This window comes from Ornithodoros turicata, chromosome 6 (genome assembly GCF_037126465.1).
Source record: "Ornithodoros turicata isolate Travis chromosome 6, ASM3712646v1, whole genome shotgun sequence".
NCBI lineage: Eukaryota > Metazoa > Arthropoda > Arachnida > Ixodida > Argasidae > Ornithodoros > Ornithodoros turicata.
In genome coordinates, this window is record NC_088206.1 from 29,743,540 (window position 1) to 29,769,520 (window position 25,981).

General features: G+C 44.1%; 1 protein-coding gene across 3 annotated transcripts in view; it reads right to left on the bottom strand.

The window, feature by feature from the left end:
* Nucleotides 1-4,232: 4,232 nt before the first annotated feature.
* LOC135396498 (probable ATP-dependent RNA helicase DHX34) overlaps nt 4,233-25,981 on the bottom strand; it is a 60,142-nt gene continuing 38,393 nt past the window's right edge. Inside the window, exons 9-19 of one of the 3 annotated variants that reach the window (XR_010423405.1) lie at nt 23,060-23,290; nt 22,753-22,899; nt 22,545-22,690; nt 18,433-18,543; nt 17,190-17,311; nt 16,958-17,116; nt 14,646-14,736; nt 14,438-14,571; nt 5,684-5,823; nt 5,257-5,354; nt 4,233-4,921 (exon numbers count right to left, since the gene is read on the bottom strand). Coding sequence is in view for 2 of the 3 variants with exons in the window: in XM_064627506.1 (XP_064483576.1) it covers nt 5,684-5,823; nt 14,438-14,571; nt 14,646-14,736; nt 16,958-17,116; nt 17,190-17,311; nt 18,433-18,543; nt 22,545-22,690; nt 22,753-22,899; nt 23,060-23,290 (1,281 nt within the window). In the remaining variant the exon portion in view is untranslated. The remainder of the gene's footprint in view (nt 4,922-5,256; nt 5,355-5,683; nt 5,824-14,437; nt 14,572-14,645; nt 14,737-16,957; nt 17,117-17,189; nt 17,312-18,432; nt 18,544-22,544; nt 22,691-22,752; nt 22,900-23,059; nt 23,291-25,981) is intronic. The other 2 variants (XM_064627506.1, XM_064627507.1) reach the window with 2 other exon arrangements.

Sequence of the window (25,981 nt, forward strand, 5' to 3'; positions counted from 1 at the left end):
AGAATAAACATCTGATCTGCCTCCTCAATGTTTTTCCGTAATCTTTATACTGTATCAAGCTGGCCCAACCCCTGCTCCAGCTATCACCGAAACGGCTCAACAAATCTTCCATTCGTTTTTTTTTTTTTCCCTCTCGTTTTTATTCTTTTTTTTTTTTTGCAGTCGAAGACAAAGCGGCAAAGCGTCCATCTTTCGTCTCAAACGGTCGCGAGAGTTCTGTCGCATCCCTCCCCCTTTTTTTAGGGTATTTGGGAGATGTCGCAATAGTGTCACCCCAGGTCATAGTCATATTTTTTTTTTTGTAGTTGTTGTTCCAATAGTACGAATTCCGTTTGTTGGGTGGGATAACAGGCTCCACCGTTTAGGCAGAGCGCGAATGAGGGCCATAAAAGTTCGTACGACATGCTCGCGGTGACTCCCCAAGAATGGTCTCCCCGATTCTTTACTCGGGATGTTGTTGTAAAATCTGTTTTCTTTGTTTGATTGTTTATAGCTACCCTCAAGGCGTTGGGTAAACGTACCCATCCGCTAACAAACAGTCATTCACGCCACATATTGTAACATAATACAAGAGTGACAAGCAGTGACATCATCTTTCATATTATTTGATACGAGGTGACCATGCCATTAAGCTAGCTGCTGCCGTTGTGGTTGTAATTGCCAGACCAGAAAACTAGGAAACCTATCAGACTGTTTCCCTGTTCGAAACACCTGCACCCTTCTTCAAACACTTGCAGACCTTTGTGTTTGTATTTGTAATGTACGTTGGTCGAAATAAAGTAAAGAATTACATTTATTTTTAATGCCATAAGTGTGTTTTAAGCACAATAATTAACATTTTCGAGTGGTCCCGAAAGACGGCTGGGGACGAGACTATACAGCTTTATTCGAGGAGGGTTTCTCGAGGAGCGCCTTGGCGGAGGAATCCCCGAAGCGGGTTCATGAAACGCATGGGCTCTTCGAGTGGAGCAGCGCCACTTTCCTCCACTCGTTGGAGTCGAGGCGAAGCGTCGAGTGGAGGCTTGTTCAAGAATACGGCGGTATAACTCTGACACAAAATTTAGTTTTCCTTTATTTTCATTGCTGAGATAAGATGACATTGTTGAAAACTAAGCAACATACTGCAAAGATACAGCAAAGACAGAGAGAGAGAGAAAAAAAGTCAACTGGACCGTTTTTCTTTTCTCTCTCGCTGGCCGGTATCCTTTTTTCCGGGGCCATTCCTACGGGACTATTCTTTCTGGGACCATTTCTTCCTAGAAACGAGACCGACATCGCAAGAAACTGTTCACATGTGCGCATCTCAACGTGAGAAGAAAATCATTCAACGCAGCCGGCGCTGGGCTTGAACTCGTTAGCACGGGAAGCCAAGTACAACGACATGTCCATTCACCAAGTCGGATCAACTGGAAAATACATAGTATTTGACAGGCTCTTCGCAGAGCTCCCGCCATCATAGCCGCTCAACCTGCTTGTTTCCGCTCCTCACTCTCCTTTCCTTTTCTGTTTGTTTTTTCGTACTGCATGACGGCATGTAGCTGAGAGGTCCACTACCCGCTTTCAGGGGTGTGGAAGCCTTCTTTCGTTATTCTTTTCTTTTTCTTTTTGTGTGGGGAGTATAGTAACCCTTTTACCTCCCTTGGGTGTCATCGGTCTTGGGTCATCGTTGCTTTCTACCTACACAATGTCGGTTCACTGAGTCTGCGCCGGCCTCTTTCTTCCCCCCTTGTTCCGTTGCTGCTCTTGCTCACATGAACACAAAGCTGGCTGATTCACCATCCCCTTGGCCTGTGCACATATAAAGTGGGGCATGTAGTGAGAGGTCGAGCTGTGGCTTCAGTGTCTATCTGGCCGCGTTCACGAGAGATACCGTCAGGGACGACCGGGTAGCTTTTCGCTGCCTTATTTGCGGAAACCAAGCTGTCCGACTTTTTTTCGTCGCTCTGTCTACTCTTTTCACAATAATACATGAAGCTGACCTATCACACCCCCAGTGATAGCATTGAAAGTGGTATTTGCTTTAGAAATACCTGGAGAACTTTCACCTGCATATTATGGGAAAGAGAATGGATTGGGTTTCAGATAGCCAGGTAACTGACTTTAATAAATAGGGCTATAACTGTACTGTACATGGAGCACATTACAACAAAATTACACTAAGAACATAGAGCTTCGCTTGTCAATTGCAGACGCAGAACACAAAATACGCAACCATCGCAACTGGGCGATTCCACGCGAAATGATCCAGCGGACCTGCTCGGCTCCCACAAAACGATCCCAAATTTTTACGAAAATTTTTTAGCAGTCCCTAATAGTGCAAAACAACACACCACGAAACATTTCTTCCCAAATCTCAATGTGGCAGGTGCTACACACGAGCAAAGTTCGCAGCGCTGGCGAAAACCGTGCCTAGCGTGAACGGCAACTGCGGCTCATAGAAAGCACCTAGAACTGTGCGGTTTTCTTTTGCCTATAGAGGAAACTATGCTCTACACAGCGTCCAAATCCCGGTTGTCGTGTTGCAATCGGTGCAGGTATACAAAGGCCGGAAGTTTCGCAATTTTCCTCCTACTTCGCGATTTTTTGGGGGAAAATCAAATCATTAAATTTTAATGACTATTTTTTCCTGCCAAGGCCCCAAGGAATACTTCAACAGGAAAAATCGCCAGACACGTAACTTTCATAGCCATTGCAGGAAAAAAAGAGGAAGTATGTGATTTTTCCAAAATTCGCTACAATCGAGCGCAAAACACGCGATGAAGAGGTCGGAAGAGACGCCTGAAACCAACGCAGTTTTATAGGACAAGCCTTCCTCTACAACATATTAAAAAATCTCGAGGGTGTTTTTTCGTATACAGGAGAAAATATTTTGGCGGGTGCCGAATTTTCAGTTGCTCAGCTCATCATCACCGCTCGTCCCTGCGCCAAACATATCTTTCGACGCTTCCAGATGTTCGGAACGAACACGCGCACAGGACCAAGCGAATCGACGGGACAGTCCGAACTGCAAGGACGAGCCCAATACCGAGAATAGCAGGCTGAGTCATTACATGCCCACTTGTGCCCGCTTCTCAAAGGCCGGCAGGAAAAAGAATAGCCCCGCTGTAGTGAAGCTTAGCGCCCTTCCCCTTTTTTACATGGGAAAGAAAAACTCGGATAGTATGCTGAAATAAGGGTCACACTTGGCGGATAAATACCTTCTGGACGTAAAGCCCGCGTCGTGGCAGCACCGGGCGGCAGAAAAAGTTGTCCCGAGGAAGCGCTGTATATACACTCAGATATTTTCATTTATCTCTTGAACGGCTGACTTTACACGTGAGATAGTGGTACCAAAACGTTCAGGACACATTTTAGAAGAAAATGGATTGAGCAAATGTCGCCTAGGATGATTTCTTTTCTGCTATTCGCTTCAGAAGTCCAAGGTCAATTTTTGGCTATTTTCCAGACGTTCTACAACGTCTCAACGAAAAATCCAAGCGAAAATTGGAAATTTGAAGAATCCATTTTCTCATAATTGTTAAAAGCTATTAAATGAGTCCGATATTGTTAAGATCGGACGAGTATTTATCGAGAAAAATGGAAAAGTTTGCCCCATAGAAAATACATGGGGCCGCGACGGGTGATATCCCCTCTTAATAAGCAGTCAATAATATCGGAACCAGAGATATCAAAAACAAGTCCATGTGCGTTCCAAAAGTGGATGTTCCTGAGGGGACATTTTTTCCGCTCCTCCCTTAGAACATGTGTTTAATATGACTATCAAAGTTTAGATCGTTTATAATAATGACACTCATGTATTTATAATAATCAACATGCTTCAATAGCTTATACCGTAGACTTCAGTGTATTTTAAAAATACCTGTATATTTCTTGTAGTCTCGCAATAGATAGTTTGATAGATAGATAGTTGGTTATGTTATCAAGACTGCCCTTCTTTTTTTGTTTGGTCAGAAACTGATTTGACTAACGAGTAGAATAGACATTCACAGGGAAACAGTCACACAGTAATTCACTAAAATCGATAAAAACCCCAGTGCGAGGTACGCAGAAGGACGAATGTCCTTCTGCGTACCTCGCAGTAACCCACCTAAACTACCTCACAGTACCTCGTAACCAACCAGCCTAAATTATGACACTGTTTAACTGTAATTTACTCTATCGACTATCCTACACTAGACCGTAACAAAGGTCAGGAACACCGTTATCACACTGTTCAAGTAAATGAGCAAATAGACGGTCAAACATCAAAGTTGTTTACCCGAAACAAACATTTTCTGTTTACTAAGCACCCTGATACATATCTGCATGTCTTGTACAGCCACATGGTGATGTGTTGGGTGAAGTGGGATTCAATGAAATGGCGTACAATAAAACAGCTTCGATGAAATCACTGGGCACCGGTAAAAACATTTTTAACCTGGTTTAACCCTAAAACACAAGGCCCTAAACATACAGAGGAGAAGACCTACACTACACCCTGCAGCATGAACATTAAGTTTTGAGGATATTTATTGAACGACCCTGTACCTTTCAACAGCTGTATTCAGCTGTATTGAGAGCCAGTGTAATCAACCGCCCATTTCTGTAACTACTTCTGTAATCTTTACTACTTGTATGTCTGCGTAAGAATTAAACCCCTCTGAGTGCCTTGGGGTCACAGCATGTACCGTAAGTAAATGTGTGCTGCAACTAGTAATGGAGCAGGCTGCAGCATTGTTGTTCTTTAGGAGAGCCAGGATAGAAGACAGAAGGCCACCATAAGCTGTGGCACCTTTAGTGTTCTTGTACTCCACATCCTATGCACATTCCAGTCCTGAGGAGATCCCAAGGTATGCACACATGTCACTCTTTCCTGCTGCCCCATCATGACACATGAATATGTGCACAAGGCAGACATTCAGTCGATGTCATCGTTGATGAGCTGTTTTGGAGAACAAATGGTTGTAACTTGACTGAGAAATGGTTAAATAAATGTCATTATAAAATCTGATGGGTTTTTACACTTTTGCTGAACATAACCCAAGTCATTGCTGTTACAAATGATAAATGATTTAAAGCGAGCTCACAACATATTTTAGCTTGCTCTAGTTGGAACCAATTTTGCATTACATTCCTTTCAAGCTTGTCCAATAAGAAGATGAATGCCAAACATAAAAGTAGCATGCAAGCGGGCTGGTGTATCCCTGATTTTCGAGAACTGTCATGTCCTTGCCTAAATGCACTTCGACATCGGAATCACTAAATATGGCACCCTACTTGCACTGTCATCCTTGAACTGTTTTCTGCACAAGCAATTGCTGTTTGCCACTTCAGTTAACTTCCTCCTGTTCCAAAATGACATTGTAGGTACCAGCCTTGGTTAGAGAGAAAATAACAGTTCCTATCAGTCTTCAGTTGGGCAGAATATGTGGGCATTGGTTTCTAGGGCACTTCTAACATCCCCCATCCCTTCTCTCTCTTTTCTAACATAGATGAAACCTGCACAAGTCTTTGTTGCTCTTTCAGTGTTAGTTGGGTGCTACTAAGTCGCCATATTAAAAGAAAGTAAAGTTTAACAAAACCCCTGATATTCACAGTTTTGGGGTTAGTAGCAGGTAATGACAGGCAGTAACTGAAAAAGACGGACTCTGGTAATAGCTCATGTACATTCTGCTACTTGGAATTACAGCTATAATTCCCTTACCTAGACATCACCCTGTTCATGGCTTCTGCGATGTTTGAAGATCTCTGGGAGGGTCAGGGAAAGTTCCTGATCACATGTCTTGCAAAAGTAGGCACGTCGACATGAGTCCATCTGTTCTGTCGTTACTGTGGTTGTCTCATCTGTGCACCACATGTAAAAATCAGCATTATGCTCCAGCAAACATAGACAAGGAACAGTATACTTTGCTATGAGAACACAAACATGATTAAAGGGTTTGTGACACCATTCCCAAACTTTTCAAGAAATGAAATTGTGAATATTGATTTGTGTCTTCTCAACATGCACATCAACATGCTATGTTTCTGTGATCCTGCGTAACGAAGCTATTCTCTCCGAAGGTCGTGCGCTGGGCGAGCTCCTCCGTCGCCCTCAACTCTTCAGCTCTTTGCCGGTTTTTGGAGTGACCTTTCATGGTGGAGAAAGGAAGTGCATACTTTTCTGTTTCCTTGATGATGCAAGCAGTTGTAAGAGGGAGCTGGAGCCAGCAACCAGAGAAGAACATGGATGTGTCAGATTTCAAAACAAGATCGGGTGCTCAGTGGAAGACTTTATGCAGCCACTTAGATTCCACTCTTATCGAAGCAAAGGGACGAGTATACTGCCAAACCAGGGTGTGCGTATCGGATAAAAAATAGTGCCATTGCTGAGCAATTTGGTTTTGGCGAGATAAGAAAATATGTGAAAAACTAAAAGCCTCGGGAATGGAAGTGAAAGGAATTCTAAGATATGTAGATGATTATCTAATATGCATGATGGAGCAGCAGAAGGAGGAAAAAGTACAGGAAGTATTTCAGGAATTAGGGCAACGTTTTCAATTTACGATGGAGAAAGAAAACCAGGGGAGTATCCAGTTTTTTTATATTTGTATCACAAGAAATGATGGAGAATGCTGCAAATTTATGCAAAGCAACAAGATCACTCGAGTGTTTCAAAAACACTAAAAAATTCAGTTATTCAATGTGTAATCGGCAATGCAATAAAAAGATTGTGTTTGCATAAAATGAGAACGAGCTGTGGAAAACAAGTTCAAAGATCGGAAAGCGCAGGGTACCCAGGAACATAAGTGATGTAGCAAAACATTTGATGAAAAACCTAAAAAGGCAAAAAGGAAGAAATTTGGAGAGATTCCATATGTCCATAAGGCATCGCTAAGGCCCCGTGTTTTCTGCGATTCCGCGAAATTTCACAGAATCCTTCGTTTGGCACGGAATTTCGTGGAAATCCGATTGGCGCAATGTGGACGGTTGCGACGTACAGCGTCGCAGGAGAAGTATTGCACGCTCATGCGAAAGAGCGTAAGATAAAAGATCGGTCCCAACTGCTCCAAGGTACACAGACCCTTCGACATATTTACTTGCCTCTTTTGCGCCATCGCATAATTTTCGCATTGCATGTTTTTTAGTTTAGCACTAAAAATGACACGAAAACAAAAAATCGCGTAATTTGCGCACCCGCGGGTTTCGTGCGCGGATATCTGGCAGGCGCATCACAGCGACTGTGGCGATTGCTTTTCGCAACGCTGTCAATGCTACCGAAGTTATATTGCGGTGCTTTTGTTTGATTTGCACACACTTTCGGGTGATGGTCCACTGACGCGATGAAGGATTATGTCACTCGAACTACGAAACGCAGAAAGAAACGCTGGACAAACCTTACAGCCCAACATCGCAAAGTTTGCGAACATAGCGTGCTTTCAGTTGTCAAGTGCGACTAGCGGCGTCTTCCAGCAGCGTCCGATGTATTTCACCCACGACCTACTAGATTATAGCGACCATGTCATAATCGGCAAACCCAATGGGGAGCCCATCGGCACGATCCGCTAGGGGCGCTACGCATCGGCCCGCGAGATCTACATCATGATTGGACGATGGAAATTTGAATTTGAATGGAATTTGAATGGAAACGCACAGAAGCGGACGTACGACTACCGTAGCAGACGACAGCAACAGCTCCTATGAAAACGCGTAGGATGATGATGATAATCAACTTTAGAAAGAAGCATCCCTCGTGCAACATCCACCGCTTGTACAAACATACTAAGGTAAGCTGAAGTATAGTGTATTGTAGAAATTCAGGAAGCAATAACCGGGCCGATGAGTAGCGCCAGCGCTAGCCACCAAATGCGGCGCTGGGAAGGGGTCCGTATGACAAGGTCGCTATAATCTAATAGGTCGTGATTTCACCGGTATATGAGCGGTAGTGGGCCGCCGTTTTGCCTCCCGACCGTCGGCGGTTGCACGGTATTTTGTGCTTCCTTCGCACTTGCGCAATGCAGTGATAACGTCAATATCGGCTCTACCGAGAGCCTATATATGACCGGCAACTAAAATTTTGAAATGTTGCGTCGTTTGCATATATTTTAACGAACGTTCCCGCGCAATCTGCGCACTCTTAACTTTTTCAACTCTTTTAGGGAGAAAACGTGTGCAAATTATGCGAGTAAATAAGGTAATTGGGTTTTGGAACGGAATGAGGGTGCTTGCTCCGAATTTAGCATCTATTGCGATCAAGAATTTGTCAATTCCTATAAACATTGCAGATGCTGAAAGATCTTTCAGCAGGTATAAAATGATTGTAGGCGACAGATGGCATTTGCTGTCAGAGGAGAACACAAGATATCATGTAATGCTGAAGTTTATAAAATATTTTTTGTTCCCACATTATCCAAGAAAGTAGTGTTTCCCGCTTCAAGCAGCCGTGGACTCCTTGCCGCGAAAAACCACGTAATTTGCTGCAGCAGAAAACCAGGGGCCTTAGGCATCGCACAGGATGAAGAAGTTAGCTGCAAAATTTAATGTGGATGCGGTCTTAAAAAAGAGTACTTGCTTGAAGGAGATGATAAATAGAGTCAACAAAGAAAAGCCGGAAGAATGCGGAATAAAACACGAAAAGAAATCTATTGATTGTAAAGTTGGGGTAGTTTATGCCATTCCTTTGAAGTGTGAGAAGGAGTACATTGGGATGACATCGAGGTGTGTAAATTGTCGACTAAAAGAAAATAATGCGTGTGCAAAAAAGGGGATATGGTAAATTTACCAAACATCCTAAATTTTGTAAGAGCTGTGAGCCAAAATTCGAGAGTACTAGGATTCTTTATAAAAGCAAGCAAGTCGGAGCATTGCTTTACCAGGAAGCAATGAATATAAAAAAGCCAGGCCGAAGATGCGTCAGCAGCCCATCAGTTCACATCTCATTGAACATAGAACAGCCTATCTCAAAGAACTATGTCAGTAAAGATAATGAAAAAAACGCAAACATGAAAGGAAGTAGCCAATCAACGAGAGGTGGAAAGAAGAGGGGAGAGCAGATATAGGCAGCTGGAGTTGGAAAAAGTATTTGGTTTGTCAGTTCAGTGCTGTGTCTTGTGTTTGTCTTGTTTGTTGTGTTGTTTGTGTCTGTCTTGTGTTTGTCGCCCTGCACCAGGATTTTTATCGATTTTAATGGTGGTTGACCTTTGGGTACTTCGGGCAAGCATGCACTACAGTCATCATATAAAACATTTGTCTGCTGACCTCGCTCGGAGCAGTTCGGCACCACCATTGGCAGTGGCTTGAAAAAATCGTAGTTTTAAAAGCCGAACATTTCAAAAACCGTTCAGATGAGGAACTTTTCTGTGTCGCATTGCATTTAACGCTGAAGTAAAATAGTGAACAGGTATTCATGCCCTTAGGCTGAAAAAACTGAAATCATAAGACTCTTGACATCTTCCTTATCATTTCCCCTCTTGATGTGTCATAATTACACTTCAAGATGGTGAAGAGACTGAATAGGTCATCTAATAAACCTGGCACAGAAAGAAACTGGAAATGTTCATGACACAAGGAGCTATTCTCGATGAAGTAATGCGTGCATTACTTCGTTTGCAAGCTATCATTGGTCGCCGAGCGAAGAAGGCATGAAGATACCTCACGCGCACGCAACCAATGCTAAAACAATTAAGCATGCAGTTGCATTGTTGCACTAGGCGACCGCCTCACGAGACCGCCCTTGTATTCCGTTGCCGGAAACGGAAGAGCACAATGCGAAGGAAAGATTTGTGGAAATATGTAAGAGTGTAGCAATATGCAACTTAATTGCGACGAGACAATTTGCTCGGACTTGTAAGAGCTAAAGAGAAGAAAATATGTGAATGTGAGCGCATTGCATTACTAAGTTGCTGACAGTATGGTGGCGCTCGCGCATGAAATTTTGCTGCAATTCTGAACAAACCGAGTGGCGCGAAGAGCGCGAACAAAATTTGTGCAAGTGTATAATGGCCGTTGGAGCGATTGCTAGTTCTTGCCTTGTGAACACCGTCGCAGTTTCACAAAAACTTTTAGAACATTCCTCTATAATTTACTCGTTTGACAAATACACAATAGTTATTCGCTATGTGCGGGCATCGTCGCGTGCATGGAACATATGATGCAACCGCATCCTCGCGAGCTCGGGCCATCGACAGTGACCATCGAAGTGACCATGCACAGCCGCATAGCCAACGCCTTTTTTATTTCCCTTGAGAATCAGCGTTTGCCAAGTTCTTCGAATGGGAGGACATCCGTCCCCCGGCCCTACACACACGCACCCTAATACACCCCAAATCTGGAAGAGACCCCCCTTAAATTTTGTGACATTTTACAATACTTTGTCAAAAGCGTGTAAAAGAACCCCCCCGGAGGAAGAAATTCTGTGTAAACTACGGAGGCCATCCCTTTGCTTGCACGACGGTACATTGAAGAAACGGCTCAATGGAGATGCTGTGTGGTGAAGTACATCGGACGTGCGGTGCTATGTGGTGAAGTACGAACCAGCAACAACATACACCGGTCATCATTATCCCAAACAAATGCAGTGTACGCCACCGTTGAGTCGTGAAAACAGTTGCCGAACATGATAAAATACCATAACCCAAATGATGTACGCTATGTCGATCATACCGCCGTTCTTGATCAAAGTAATGCACCCCCTACGCTGCCTTACTGTTCTGCATTAAAAGTGATGCCATACGTCATTGCTTACGTCAAAATGACGTATGGCCTAACACGATGTTGGCTTGTGTCTGCCGGCTAGGGAAAATCTAGGGACAACCCTTTGATGTAATGTTGTAAAAGTCAAAGCGTAAGGTGTGGCGCCACTGTATCGCTTTGGAAATCTTCACATGCATGTCTACATAAAGGACTCTCTGCAAGTTTTTGCTGAAACTGTAAAGCTGGAAATAAAATGTTCTCATGAACGTTACTACTGCAGCATTACGATTTCGCATGCGTTTTGCTCCCACATTTATTACATCTTGTACGTAGCGCCACCTCGTTACGTTCTCTTACAACAGAGCATGCCACTGCAAAGAATGTACTTGGAAATGACTTCGCTAGGGACAAATGTCCCTAGAAATGCGTTCGGCCGGAGCGTGTCGCGTGGACTCCACCCAAGAGCTCGTGACGTGCACGTAATGCACGCATTAGTTTCATCGAGAATAGCTCCCCAGGACGCACCCGCTCCACTGATGTGAGCCACTAAAACAATATAAGCTGCCGCTAGTCTCTAAGCAGGACCAGCTGATACTGCAAACATTGCTTGAGATCTCTTGTCAGTTAAGATTTGGAAACTGAAGACACAGCATATGATCTCTGGACCATTTCCTCCAGGAAGCGTTAAGAAGCCATTTTCATGCCTGAAGAATCTATGTTGGTCCAGTGTTTGCATCTGTTGCCCGCCTGTCGTTTCCTCGACAACTTGCAATACCGAAGGTCACATTCCCAATAGGAGATGTTCTACAGTCAGAGCCTGTACGCCGTTAGGGTTCCAATAATGTGCTATGCAGGCAGGCCACCTGCCCACGCAACCTCACAGTTTCTCTCTTTCCCTCGTGCCTGGGGAACAACTTCGTCGGTCCCAGTGATTGATTCAGACCCCACCCCTTACACCCTCTAAATGTTTGGCGACACCTCCATACTTTTTCCTGTGCCTGGGGACTTTGTTATTTCAGCTCTAGACACATGTCGGTAATAGTACATCAAGCAAGCGCCTCCCAAATGCTGTTACCACCAACCCAGCAACCCACCAAAAGTATGAAACATCGCAACCCCCCTCCTTTCCTGGCTTTTCGATTTCGCAAGTTGTAGTTCGCAAACTACATCATGGCAAAGGAAATGAGAAATTTCACGGCTTTAGTACTCAAGGGCAAGAACTCTCCTACCAAACCTGCCCAAAATTTGGGAAGTGGCTTCAGCAGAAACTGCAGCCCCAAACCCGAGCCACTCGCAAGTTGCTTTGCGACCCCCTACTGAATCTGCTGCGACCCACAGTTTGGGATACACTGCATTAAGCTGTTATGCCGCAAATGTAATCATGACCCCCCCCCCCCCCCCCAATTTTTTGCAACCCCCCCATGCTGCCAATTCTGGATAGGCCACTGATCGGTCCTTTCCTGTGAATGGCTTTTTGAAGAAAGGCATACGGGCACGTTCGTATTGCCGTCCTGTGAGCGGACAGACGCTTTTTCACATGGTTTCTACACACTTTACCTCCTCTCCCTCTCACATGCAGAGACTCACTGTCATAGCGTGTTGTGTGAATGGCCCTGAGTTCACAATAGCTTGATTTCTGCTATTACCATTTGCAATTCTTGCAAGTCAAGATTACTGTCTTCAGTGACCAACACCTTGCAAAGGCTACTCTGTCAATAAAATTAGTTAATGTACAGGAGAAGTAGCAACTCCTTGTTCCCACTGAATTTTGGTACAAAAATTCGAGGGTCTTCTAAAGGTGGTGTCCGCGAGGAATCCGGAATTTTAAAGTTAATGTGATACGCATTTGGAGATGCCTTCCAAGAAGAAAACACACACGCAAAAAAAGTTTTGCAAAATTAGTTCACGCTTTTTTATAAAGCATCAAAAATATCAAACTTGAAACCAACTGCCAGCTTCCGGTTGAAAGAGCCCTTCCCTGCTTCGCCTCTTCTGGTGACGTAATTGGCATTGGCGGCGAGATTTTCAATCGCGCAGCTGACGGCGTCGCCAGGCTGGTTGCAAACCGATACCAGCGAAAGCATGAACGCAGATGCTTCTAGTGACTGTACAGCACAAGATTACGAGTTGGAAGACCACATTTTGTGACGGACAGCCTGCCTTCATAACCGATTCAGTCTGCACACTGTAGCCTGAATCCAGCTGGGAGCGCGTAGCCGGCTGCGACATCCGATGAAATTCATTTTCTAATGTTTCCGACTGTTTCAAAACAAAATATTCCGGTTACATGTATTTCAGGCACCACCTATTCCGATCGCACCTTCAGTTCAACTGCATTTTTTGTCCGGACACCACCTTTAAGGGCCCTTTTAACGCTCAGCCGTCATTTTGTCTGGGATATAAAACACAGTTTATGACCAGGGCTTCAATATTTAACAAAATATTCACAAGCTACAGGTGGCACATGAGAGAATACATGGGGACTGCACAATAGTGATCTGTCGACAAATGTGATTGACTACTACTGAATGTTAAAGATCATAGGACAGAAAGAAAAATTTATTAGTATAACAGAGGGCACCATTAATTTCTTGATGCTTATCCCTATTGCAAAGAGTCTTAATGCCTGTGGTTTCGAAACTACAGTCCTGACTCCAGATAAACAGAATTTGCACTAGTAGCTCCACGAGAACAAAAATAAGATGCAAAATCAAGGGCTTTCAAGGACTGCAAAAAATTGCAGGATTTCCCAAACCTTGAAAATGGCATTTTCAAATTCCAGGGTATTCAAGGGTTCCGAGGACCAGTGGGAACCACGAAACTACCTAATCCGTCACAAATTTTTCTGAATTTCTTAGTAAGGAGGTTCATTCACAAGCACTTAATATGATATGCAGGTAAGTCAAGGGACTGGGCATTCCTCTAGCTTCCTCCTTTCCCCATTTGTAAAGGTCCATGCAGTGGTTGGGCTTCAAATAAGGGTAAAACAAGTTTGAGGTGGACCCTGTGCATTCCAGTATGGTCTCAGCATCGACAACAAAGTGACACTTATAGCATGCAAAGCCATATCCCCAAACAATGACCAAGTGTTTGGCGAGTTTCTCCCTTATTTGGCCTGTCACATGACCTCTCTCCAGTTCACCTCCTCTCACGTGTAGACACACAGTGTATTAAGCTCGACAAGTGGGTAGCAGTCGCATGTGGGTGCCAGGCATAAAAAATACGGATCGCGAAATAAGGGGGTACTGACATAGCGTTTTCCAACTTTTCTGGGAATGGCCAGGTATAGTGAAGCTTACAAGGACCCTCGCAGTGCTATTAATATACACAATGCATAACAAACAAATATCAGACAAGCCAATGGCATACGACTACAGACTCTTAGAGCCCTATTATTAAACGATCCTAAATTCAATCCTCCACACGAGCTCTTCAATACCAGTTTAGTGCTTCAAAGCTCGACCTTGACGTTATCTGGGATGAGGAAATGATTCTTGCTTTCCTCGAGTACTAGTGGCAGAGTCGGTCTTTCCTTGAAGCCCAAAGGCTCCTCAAGTGGAGGATTACTTCAAGTGGATTACTTCTTTCCTCCCCTCACAGGAGTCAAGGTGGAGTTTCGTGTCGAGGATCGTTTAATACCATGGCCGTTAGCTTCCCAACTTGGTGGTTGTTTAAGTCCTCAAGCACCCTGCTCATCACACAAACTGTACAAGGGAGTCTGAACAGCAACAATGTAACAAGACATTACGGTACACATATTTCTGAAATATAAAACACGGGGCCTTACTTTCACTTCCTTTGTCACACTCTTCCAGATGCAGAATGGAGCTCAAAACTGAGAAAGGAAATTCCTTGTTGCAGATGTGACACTGCCATTTGCAGTCTGTGAACGGGTCTACAGCCAAGGCAGTTTCTTCTAGGCTGTAGAAACATATCAATACTTCTTACTTGAATCCAAGCACACAGCAATTTAGCAATATAAGGTAACAGCCCACCAGCCATAGGTGAAGTTCTCCGACAGAAGCACGCCACCCTTTCGTGGGTTAGGCTCAAAGGACTCCCCAGAGCTTAGCACTGCTCTTGAACCTATAGGATATATGTTCCAGTAATAAGACACATTACTCAGTCGGGGTTCCTCATTTGAAATCCTTCAAATTTGGGAGTAAACATAATTCTTAATTAGGTCTAAGCCTGTCACAGATGATTAAATGATGATGTGACATTATCTGTCATGCAACTAATTTAAAAATGGTGTCCAATTGGAAACTAAATGTTATCATTTTCCACGCATACAGTAACTTCCTAGAGTGAAGCCTTGTTGTTGAAAATCATCTTTCACGTATGTTATACGTGACATTCCATGTATCGAGAGGACTGACGTAGACTGTGCATCCGACGTGACCGAGGTTAGGTTAGGCCAGGTGAATACGTATTCCATGTGTCGAGAGGGCTGACATAGACTGTGCATCCGATGTGACCGAGGTTAGGTTAGTTCAGGTGAATACGTATTCCATGTGTCGAGAGGGCTGACGTAGACTGTGAATCCGACGTGACTGAGGTTAGGTTAGGCCAGGTGAATACGTATTCCGTGTCTCGATGGGGCTGACGTAGACTGTGCATCCGACGTGACTGAGGTTAGGTTATGCAGGTGAATACGTATTCCATGTGTCGAGAGGGCTGACGTAGACTGCATCTGACGTGACCGAGGTTAGGTTAGGTCAGGTGAATACGTATTCCATGTGTCGAGAGGGCTGACGTAGACTGTGCATCCGACGTGACCGAGGTTAGGTTAGGCCAGGTGAATACGTATTCCATGTATCGAGAGGGCTGACGTAGACTGTGCACCCGACGTGACCGAGGTTAGGTTAGGTTAGGCCAGGTGAATACGTATTCCATGTGTCGAGAGGGCTGACGTAGACTGGTCATCCGACGTGACCGAGGTTAGGTTAGGTCAGGTGAATACGTATTCCATGTGTCGAGAGGGCTGACGTAGACTGTGCATCCTACGTGACCAAGGTTAGGTTAGGCCAGGTGAATACGTATTCCGTGTCTCGATGGGGCTGACGTAGACTGTGCATCTGATGTGACCGAGGTTAGGTTAGTTCAGGTGAATACGTATTCCATGTGTCGAGAGGGCTGACGTAGACTGTGCATCCTATGTGACCGAGGTTAGGAGGTTAGGTTAGGCCAGGTGAATACGTATTCTGTGTCTCGATGGGGCTGACGTAGACTGTGAATCCGACGTGACTCAGATTAGGTTACTAGGTGACTCAGACGTGACTGAGGTTAGGTTAGGCAGGTGAATACGTATTCCATGTGTCGAGAGGGCTGACGCAGACTGCATCTGACGTGACCGAGGTTAGGTTAGGTCAGGTGAATACATATTCCATGTGTCGAGAGGGCTGACGTAGATTGCATCTGACGTGACTGAGGTTACCCAGATGAAAAATGTTTGCAATCCGAAGTGGTTATGAAAGGATTTTCACTTGAAACCACTTTGAACCACTTTGTACGCAAGTGGTTTCAAGTGGAAATCCTTTCATGAACCACTTGGGATTGCAGACATTTTTCACCTGGGCAGGTTAGGTCAGGTGAATATTAGTACTTGTTCTGGTGCAAGTCTTACGTTAGTCCTATGCAAGTTACGTCTCACAGGGCCTAGCGTGAAGAGGTTCATTTTTCGCACTCGCTTCGAAAGTTCGTGTTTCAAAACTGACGCTCATGTGTCGTCTGCTATGTTGTTTAGTACATTTTTAGCTTTTTTATCTGCCAAATTTTTGTGTTGTTTGCAATAAGTTTATTAATTACGTTCGTAATACCAAAGAAAGGCTTAAAATATAAGGATTCCGTTTCGCATTTCTATCAGTTCCCGTGTTCATTGTTAGTGGCGCTGAAGTAGTGGGATGGTGGTAGAATATAGTTAGCCAGATTGATCCGCGGGGGGGGGGGGGGGGTGAAAACGTGTTTTATTGGGTTTCACCCCAAAACACATAGCGCTATGAATAAACAGTCTTTCTACATGCAAGCAGCATAAAATAGATGCTATGTGTGTCATCATACTACAACTGAACTCTTAACTTCAAACATAAATATGTTTGTTCTGGTGCCTCCCAAGTTCTTGATCAGCAAGAACACAGTTTAACTAGTTAACATTTGGGCATAAAAATAATTTGATATTCAAGTAAAGTGCACCTCCCTACATCTTGCAGCTACTTTTGGAGCACACAGTGAAATTACCCATATGCATGGCACAAGTACCCGTGCCTTACCATCTGAACAAAGAGAATACTCAAGTGAAGTGTCTCACTTTGTGCTGCATTCAGGTAGAGGTGCTTGAGATCTGCTGGAAGTAAACGCCTGACTGTGTACATGATCAAAGTGCACAAAACATCATTAAAGCGATCCCTTAATTTACGTTGCAGGCTCCTGGTGACACGACTCACGTGGCCACTGCTTCTGGTCGCTTCTGGAGAAACCAATGCAAAACACTTTGTTGCATATCCCGTATATCACAAGTTATCCCATAAGCACAATCGTACCTTCGAGCTGCCTTGTGAGCAGCCTGGAGTAAAGCTTGCGTGCATGTACTGCCTTCAGAACCAACTGGCACGCTGCTTCTGGATCTGGGAAAACTACTTCCACAAACTCATCAAACACCAATCTGTAAACAAAAAAGTAAATCAGCTGCACACTGCGTCCCTTCGTCTGTTGTGCATATCTTTTTTTCATTTATTTGTGAAAATGTGGGATGCCGGTAACTTTAGACCTTCTTACAATCTGAATTAAAAACAAAACTAATGTGAGTTTGCTTCCGTTGCTTAAAAATTATGTCCCAGAAACCTTTTTCCCTAAAAAATGTGGGCAGTGAAGCTGATGGCCTGTCTTAGATAAGGTGTTGACGTACAGGTTAAAAATTTGGTACAGGTTAAAACGGGGTAAAACATTTTTTTAGGAAGCCATCTCGTGTATGGCCAACTTTTCCCTTGTCCCTTTCCAATAAAAATGTATCTTCCCCTAACGCACAAGCATGAAAGAGACCAGTGAATATTCTGTCTGTCAGCAGTCATCCTGTACTTGTTAGCACGTTTGGAAAACTTTCACCGTCTGCAATGTAACGCAGTGCAAAAAAAAGAAAAGAAAAAAAAAAGAAAAAGAAAGTGCACCCTGAATTGCTGTTTAGTGCCCCTTCAAGTACATCAATGCGATACTCCACATATTGCTAGAGTCTTCAACATGCTTAAGTTTTAAATGTTTGAATTTGGAAGTAGTCAGAAGTTTAACAATGCTAATTATCAAGATGGCTATGCCATTGCTGAAACAGAAAATGGCCAGTTCAAAGCTCTGAAATTGAATGACTTTCTAAATAATCGTGTTTTATTTGCCACTGATTTTTCAAGGAGATGAATTAAAATGTTTCTTTCGTGGGACCTGGCATAAGGATACAAAAAAAATTGGCATTTTGACACAATCACACATTTTTAATTTTTGTACGAACAACAAATGTGTACTTCTGTGCTCAAATGCCAGTTGTGGCCTATGTGCCTTAATGCATTTCCTTTGCACCCATGCATAAATTTCAGTTACATCCACTGTTTAAATATGTGTGCTAATATCAGAGCAACTGCTACATACACCACCTACTTTTTTCAAAACATCCCAGCTAAAGTTGGAGAGAGTAGTCTTACAGTTACGGACGTGCGCAACCTATGAAAATGTTGCATATATACTTTCTGTAAGAGAGCAAGAAGTATATGGAAAGGTATCAAGCAAAACAAGAATTACCTAGCCACAGTGCAGCTAGAATCAATGGCAGAGGATGCCAGAAGCAGGGTTTGGACACAGCAGACCCGCACACAGTTCACAAGGTATGGCTTGACTGTTTCCAGAAGAGACCTACCCACAAAGAAAAGGGACTATAAGAACCAAAGATGATAAAATGAATTGTCACTAGTATTGCCGGGTGCCTCATGCGACTGGCATAGAACCATACTTGCATACCACCAAGCAGTCATACAACCTGAACTGAAGTTGAATTTGTGAGGTTTCTGAATGTACTTTCTCCCATATGGCAAAACTTTATACACCTAGACCTGGCAAAAACCTTCGTTTTGTGCAACTTCATCCGAACTCACCCCACTTGACACCTTACACAGGGCCCTTACATGGTGTTTGCAACATAGGTATGGGGTTCCCCACACTTTATTCCCTCAATCTCACAACTCCTCTTAAACTTGCTTGCCTTTTAACTGATGGCATGACATCACAGCATGACATGGCGCTCCACCTAAATACTTAAATGGACAGTCACATCCAGAAACCCATCTACGAAACAGGTACCACTATGTTAGGAATCGGCCGACAATTTATTTGGCTAATTTCTTCGTCTGAAAAGTGCTTAGATACTAAATACCCAAATTTTAAAGATCAGCGCCGCTTCCGCAGCTGCAGAGGCTCCGGTGGCAACAAGATTAGCGTGACATCCCTCCTTCGCAGGAGGAGTGCGAGGGCTGACTGATTGATTGATTGGTTGGGTGTTTTATTGCGCAAGACAACTAGGCCAGTGAGAGGGCCTCGCTCAGAGGAGAAAGGCACTGTCCAGACACCCGCACCGCCGCGGCATCCTTTTTTGCAAGGCCGTGCTGTGATTGGTGGTCGCATTGTTCCGGAGAGGGAATTCCGCCATGCTCCCAACCTCTGGTGCCTGCTTTTGTCACTTATTCCATCGAATAGCAGTCAAACTGCTCCACTATTTCGCGTGGGATTTTCGCTGCCGTGGTCTGTGGTCAACGGGGAATAGAATGACACCATAGTTTCAAAATGGACTGCAATGGATCCCTTTAAAAAGTACCAGAAAAAGCTAATGAATGTTAAGATTGTGACAGGTGCTCCATTTCTTCAAGATAAAACAGGCGTGTGGAGAAAATTTGAAAATCTACCTGACAGAAAATGGTAGGACCAACTGTATATATCTTCATGGAACTTTGGCATGACCTCAAAGCACTTTGATCAATTTTCAATGGCGAGCAAATAACGTTTGCAATTAAAGTAAAAAGTTGGCTATGTACCGTATTTTCACGCGTATTAGCCGCGGCTTATGCGCGATTTTTTTTCTCACGGGCGCCCTGCGGCTTATCCACCGGTGCGGCTTATCTGATGACTATTTTTTCCTGGTATTTTCCCCATACGCCGATTTTAACAAAAGGGCCGACAGTGTCTCTGGAACAGCACTGCCCTGCCGATGCACGAAATGTGCGTAACAGTGACGGGTCCACATTCGAGTAGATTGATCTTCTTGGTGCAGCTTTAAGGAAAGTGGTGACAGTGATTCACATCTTCTGGAAGATCACTGACCCATCAGTCCACGAAAAACACCCGACAAGGGCACAATCCGATCTTGGTAGAACTCCAGAACTGACCTCCTCTGTTGTACACTGTGCCGATCCCGGAGTATGGACCACAGGGTTTATGGCCTTCTCTATGGTCCCCTTTGTCGCACAAATCAGTCGTCTCGTACTGCCTGCGGCTTATCTGCGGGTGCGGCTTATCTGCCAGAAAATTTTCAAAACGTCCCAAAAAACGCGTCCTGCGGCTTATCTGCGGTGCGGCTTATACGCGTGAAATTACGGTAATGTACCATTTTTGATGGCACATGTGTGATTTAGCCTAATGGATCACAGAGTACATTCCCTAGTGCAATAGAAACACCTGGAAAAATGTTGTAAAAAAGTAATTTCCTAGAAGTGCAAATCGTCGTCTGCCTGTAGTTTTCTGTCGGCACAGACGAGGAAGTGTGCCTTTCTTGGTATGCTTGTAAACATGTACACTTGTATTTTTTTTTATCTGTAACGGATATAAAAAAAAGTTGTCAGAGCAGCACTGATGCCATTTTTGCAGGCGGGTTACGTGGCCAAGCGGACATCTCATGCGAAAGAGCATGTAACCACTGAACGAGTAATTACCTAAAATTCATTAACGAACTTCAGAAATCAGACTTTTAGTACGTAATTAGAGTTTTTCGCAAAAATGCGAGACAGCAGAATCGGAGACGACTATTATTTGAATCCACATCCTCTCTCAAAAATCCCGAAATGAGCACATATTTCGAGATATAATACCCGTGCCACACAGGCAGAAAAAATGACATGAGTGTGTAATGTCAGTCAGGTCGTGAATGCCATTTCTTATGATAGTCGTGCTACACGTCAGATCGTAATGACATAAAACGCGATGATGTTGATGTGGGTCTCGCACTAGCCGCCTAAGAGATGGGGTACTTGAAGAGTGTAAACATGTTCAAAGAGATTAAAGATACCCATAATATCCCACAAATGGGAAAACTCGCTTTATTTCATAATCGGTGGTTTGTACTATGTCGGAAAACTGTTGTCATGTTGCTGTCAGGTGGTGGTCTACGTCAAAAGCAAATATGCAAAAAAGCAATTGTTAACAACGCAAGGCATTTTGACAAAAATAATGCTCGTTTTCATTTAACTTATAAAATAATTGTGCAGTGTGCAGTACAGAGTGGCTTTAAGGGAGTTTTAAATTGTTGTTGTGCTCAGACAATGGGAGTGAGGGTACGTATTTCATGGCCGAATGAGTTGTGGTGATCTCATTAAGCGGACACTGTCATTCAGACGAATTCCATTAAATATATCCGTATAGCACAGCACGAATTACATTAGGACTTCACTCATTACGCACTTAATGTCATTTTTCGTGTCCATGTGGCAGGGGCATAACTTTGATATGCAACTAACGGGATAAGGCGGGGTAGTTGGTGACAATTCATTTTAACCGCTTGTGGCAACTCAGAAAGATGTCTTGTCTTTACATCTTGTCTTTCTAGGCTGCCACAAGAGCTTCAAATGATTTGGTGTGCAAATGAGGCGAAACAGAACTACGCAATTCTCGAGTGCAAAAAGAAGGAAAGGGTGTTACGTCAGTTTTTTTTTTTTATTACGTTAGCGCCGCGAAGCAACTGTGGCTATGAGCGGTGTACAGACGTGGACAGATGGAGAGAGGACAGCAGGAAGGAGTGGGGGACAGAGGGGGGGGGGGGGTTTAGTATACGTCCTGGACCGACTTCAGGGGGAACTGTGCCGACATTCGTCTAGAAAGTCTTCGGAAAATCTAGGGAAAACCTCAGACAGCACAGTCGGTGACAAGATTCGAACCCGTGTCACCTCCCAGTCTCGGCGTGGAAAGCGACCATCCTAACCACTATGCCATGGGAGCTGGTGTGCTACGTCAGAGTGCCATGTGTTTTGTAGCGATCGAGCCAATTTGAATAAATGCTGATCTGCCGGCCAGATAAGACAGATTGCTTTCCAGCCAAGATAAGCCGAAGCGATGTCGTTTCTTCACTTGAGAAGTGCGTAGTTCTGGTTTTGCCTCATTTGCATACTAAAGTTTGGCGATCTATACCTCAAAGTACATGCTCGTTTCAGGATTTTTGAAAAAGAGCGTATAATAATAATGGTCGCCTCCAATTCTGCTGCCTCACAATTTTATGAAAACATCTGATTAAAAAGTACATTAATGATTTGTAGGTAATTAGTCATCCAGTAGTTACATGCTTTTTCCCACAGGGCGTCTACGTGGTCCCGTAACCCGCCACAGGAATCATTGCATCAGTGCTGCCCTCACAGGTTTTCTTAACAAAAAGCTGTAAAGGATTTAAAAAAAAAACACCCTGTATACATGAACTGTATTCCATATGTAAATTAAAATTTTAATCACAGACAACTCTTGTATGACCAACTGGGAAAGAATATTAATATTTTTCTCTCTCAACATGTAAAGGAGTAAAACACTGGTAATCTCACAATCAATCCTAAAAACATTCCATGCCACAAAAACCTGTCACTCCATATCACCTGCAATCCACCTACATGTATGTCACCATCTGGTGATCTGTACTGACAGGACGCTTGGAGCCAAATGCTGGCACCACGTGCACATTCATGTCATCCAGCTTAAGGACGTCTGGGTCAAGTGCCAGGACACTGTTTGGATGCAACACCACAAAGCCTTTGCCCTGCAAGTTCAACAGAATAGCACTTGACCAATTCTGTATAGCAGCAAAATTCAGGACCATACCTTAGTGTGGAACAGCTGGTCAGAGTCTCGCTTGTAAGAATTGTGATCGTCCGGGAGAGCCACTTGGGGATAAACCCCAGCACAAAGGATGGTCTTGAGAAGCTTTAGGTCACGCAAGGAATAGCCTCTGCTTTTCTGAAGTAGAGACTGATAGAAAAAAAAAATTCTTGCAAATCTTGATGCGCAATTTCAGAGCAGACCATCCCTGGGGATGTCTCTTATAAGATATTGGCATTAAAGAAAATTTGGCAGTGCAAGTTAACAAACTCAACTTGCTGGAACCTGCCCCACAGACTCAACCACACACCTGCAATTCAGAAGGATCTTGCCGGAGCCGGAAATTTACGTCTCCAAGGTTTATACTGTCCTCTGCGTCCTCTTGGTCATTGTTTAAGTCCAGTATGCACCTCTTTCGTGACCCCCGTTGTAGTAAAAGCTGTCTGCGCAAGTTCCGCAGTTTTTTGAGTTCTCCATGCCTTTCCATGCGTTCACTGCTGCTACATGTTTCAGCTGTACGTTCTTCTACCAAGCCTGCCTCCTAGAGAAAGCAATGGATTCTCCATGTTACCCTATTCAGCGGAAAGTGCTTCCAAGATTCCTCATTTTAATTCATTAGAGGGACCATGAAATTCCAAGTACTTTGCCAGAAATACTACTTAAGATCCCTCACTATCATAAACACACATTTTTAACCATACTCAGTGCACTAGGGGCGCTGTTACCATGCAAAAATAGCAGGGCATGACTGCCGGATACATCCTTTCAAAGCGGGCTTGTGTCATCAACATCCAGTCCTTTCAGGTAATTGTGGACGACTGGGATCATGCAGGACCACGTGCGTGCATGGTTTCAGTTTGGACAACAAACCATGCTGTCATATATGTGCCCTCGAAATAAGTAGAAATATGGCAAAATGCAGGTTGTCTGCGATGGAGGAGGCTACGTGACACACAAAGTGTCTGGGAATCGTTCTGTATGCAGCAGCTCTCAAAAGGCCACCAACAGAGACATTTTCTCACAAAGAAGCAGCTGAGAGAGGAAAACGTGCCTTGGTATCCATGCAGACAATCAACGGCTACATTACACTTCCGGTAGGCTTGAGGGTCAACGATTAAATACGATCTTAGCTCCAGGTCAAATTAAAACATATTTCATAGCAAAGTTTGCAAGCTTATTTGCAAATTTTGCAATTTGCTCACAAAAGACTGTCCGCCAATTGGCAACATCACCTGTGTCTGACGTGACGGGCAGTTTGCCTCTCAGCCGGGTGCCTATAGGCGGTACTGCACTATACAGCCAGATATCACATTTTTAGGCCAATACATGCGCGAGATTGAGCCCCCACCTTTCTCTTATACCATGTTGTGAACCGGACTGAACAGCGTGGAGACTCCTTGCAGAGAAAACAATCTATTCAACATTCTCAGGGTGCCTGTAGAAACGCTGTGATTTTCGTCTGGCGTCGTTTCCTGACCGTGTCTTGCACAATTGCATCCTTGACAGCGGCGAGGCAACTGAATGCCTCGTCGCTTAGTCCATTCCGGGTCCAGAAGTCCCTCAGTTTGTGCACAATCTCTACCGCCTGTTTGCTGGACACCTCTGCTGCCATTGAGTCACTTTCTGGCACGCACGCCTCACAGTCCAAGACAGCTTGCATGATTGCCTCATCGGTGGTTGTTCGCTCGCAGACATCGGTGTACTCACATCCCGCGTTAACAAAGTCATCAAAAGTGCCCGCTAAAGAAACAAAGCCATCGCTACAAGATTGTTCCACACGTCTTGTGCGTTGATCGGGTCGCAGATGGCATCACGCATCAGAAAGACGGGTGATGTAATGCAAAGACAAGTTCGAAGCTTTCCTGGGTAGCCAACCTCCTTGCATGACCCCCTTGCCCACCTTGTCATGAGGAGATAACAGAAGCGTTCTTCACGGTGGGCGATTCGCGCTTTGGAATTTGTCGACAAATGCGCTCAGTCCTTCACCTACATCGAGGAGGATGTCTGTGACCATACTATAACTGGTATCCCGCATCGGGATGGACCATTATACGCGGTATTCCTAAGCATTATGTCCTATGGGAAAAATATTGGGGGTTGGAAAAAGCCACATAAGCGGTTACGTTATAAGTAGGGCCTGACTTTTTAGGGTTAAACCCGTATCCGCCCGATATTTACCCCCGAACAAAATCTGTAAAATTCGGGTTTAACCCGAATCTACCCGAAAACATCCGGGTCGCGTGGCACACTCATAAGCGTGCATTAAAATAAAGTTTGATAACATTGCTAAACATTAGTTCCATGTTAAGACAAATTTTTATTAAACAAAAAAAATCACCCGAATACACCCGAATTCCTGACGACAGAATATGCCGTAACGGGATTTAACCCGAATACACCCGAATTTTCGAATGAAAAATATCACCCGATATTTACCCCCCGAATTTGGCCAAAAATAAAACCCGAAAAAGTCAGGCCCTAGTTATAAGTAGACCCCGGATGTTCAGGCTCTAAAAAATAACGATTTTAGCGCCTATAAAAGGCCCGAAACATCTACGTTCAGGCATCAAAACGTCAAAATAGGCATAATAAATTTAGGCACGCTTTTCATGCCTCGGCATTCCCGTGACGACGGATTTCTGTTTATTTCCCTCAGAGAGGTAACATCAGGAAGTAACAAGTAGTAATTGAAGAACACGACATGCGAGAATGCTCTTCGCACAAAACGAATTTCTCACCTCCGTCGACGACTATGGGTTACAAAACATAAAAACATAGCAAACATTAAATAAGTGGGGAAAATTAGAATAGAAATGAAGTCTGCCTCACGTGAGGTTATGGTAGCAATATGACACAAGCACCATTTCTAAGTTTGTGGGTGTGAAACTTGGTCACATGTAGCTAAATACGAGCTTGTACGCTGAGAAGCTCCGTTCAACGTCGACCGAAGTAACTGTCTCAAAGTTGAACTTTGGAACCTTCGAGGGGCGTATTTCCTCTGGCGTCATCAGTTCAGTTACGGCAAGCACACCAGCCACTGATTCAAAGATTTTAAACCCTGGATATTCCTCCAGAACATACTTCAGCTTTTTCGCTACTTTGTCGGCGACTGGCCCCTTCGGCACTTTCTCGAAATTCTCTCGCACAGCAGCAATTGTAGCAACAGCATCGCAGAGTGCTTGACCAGAAGTCTCCAGTTCCAGTCGCTTGATGCTGTCAGCGATGAAGACGT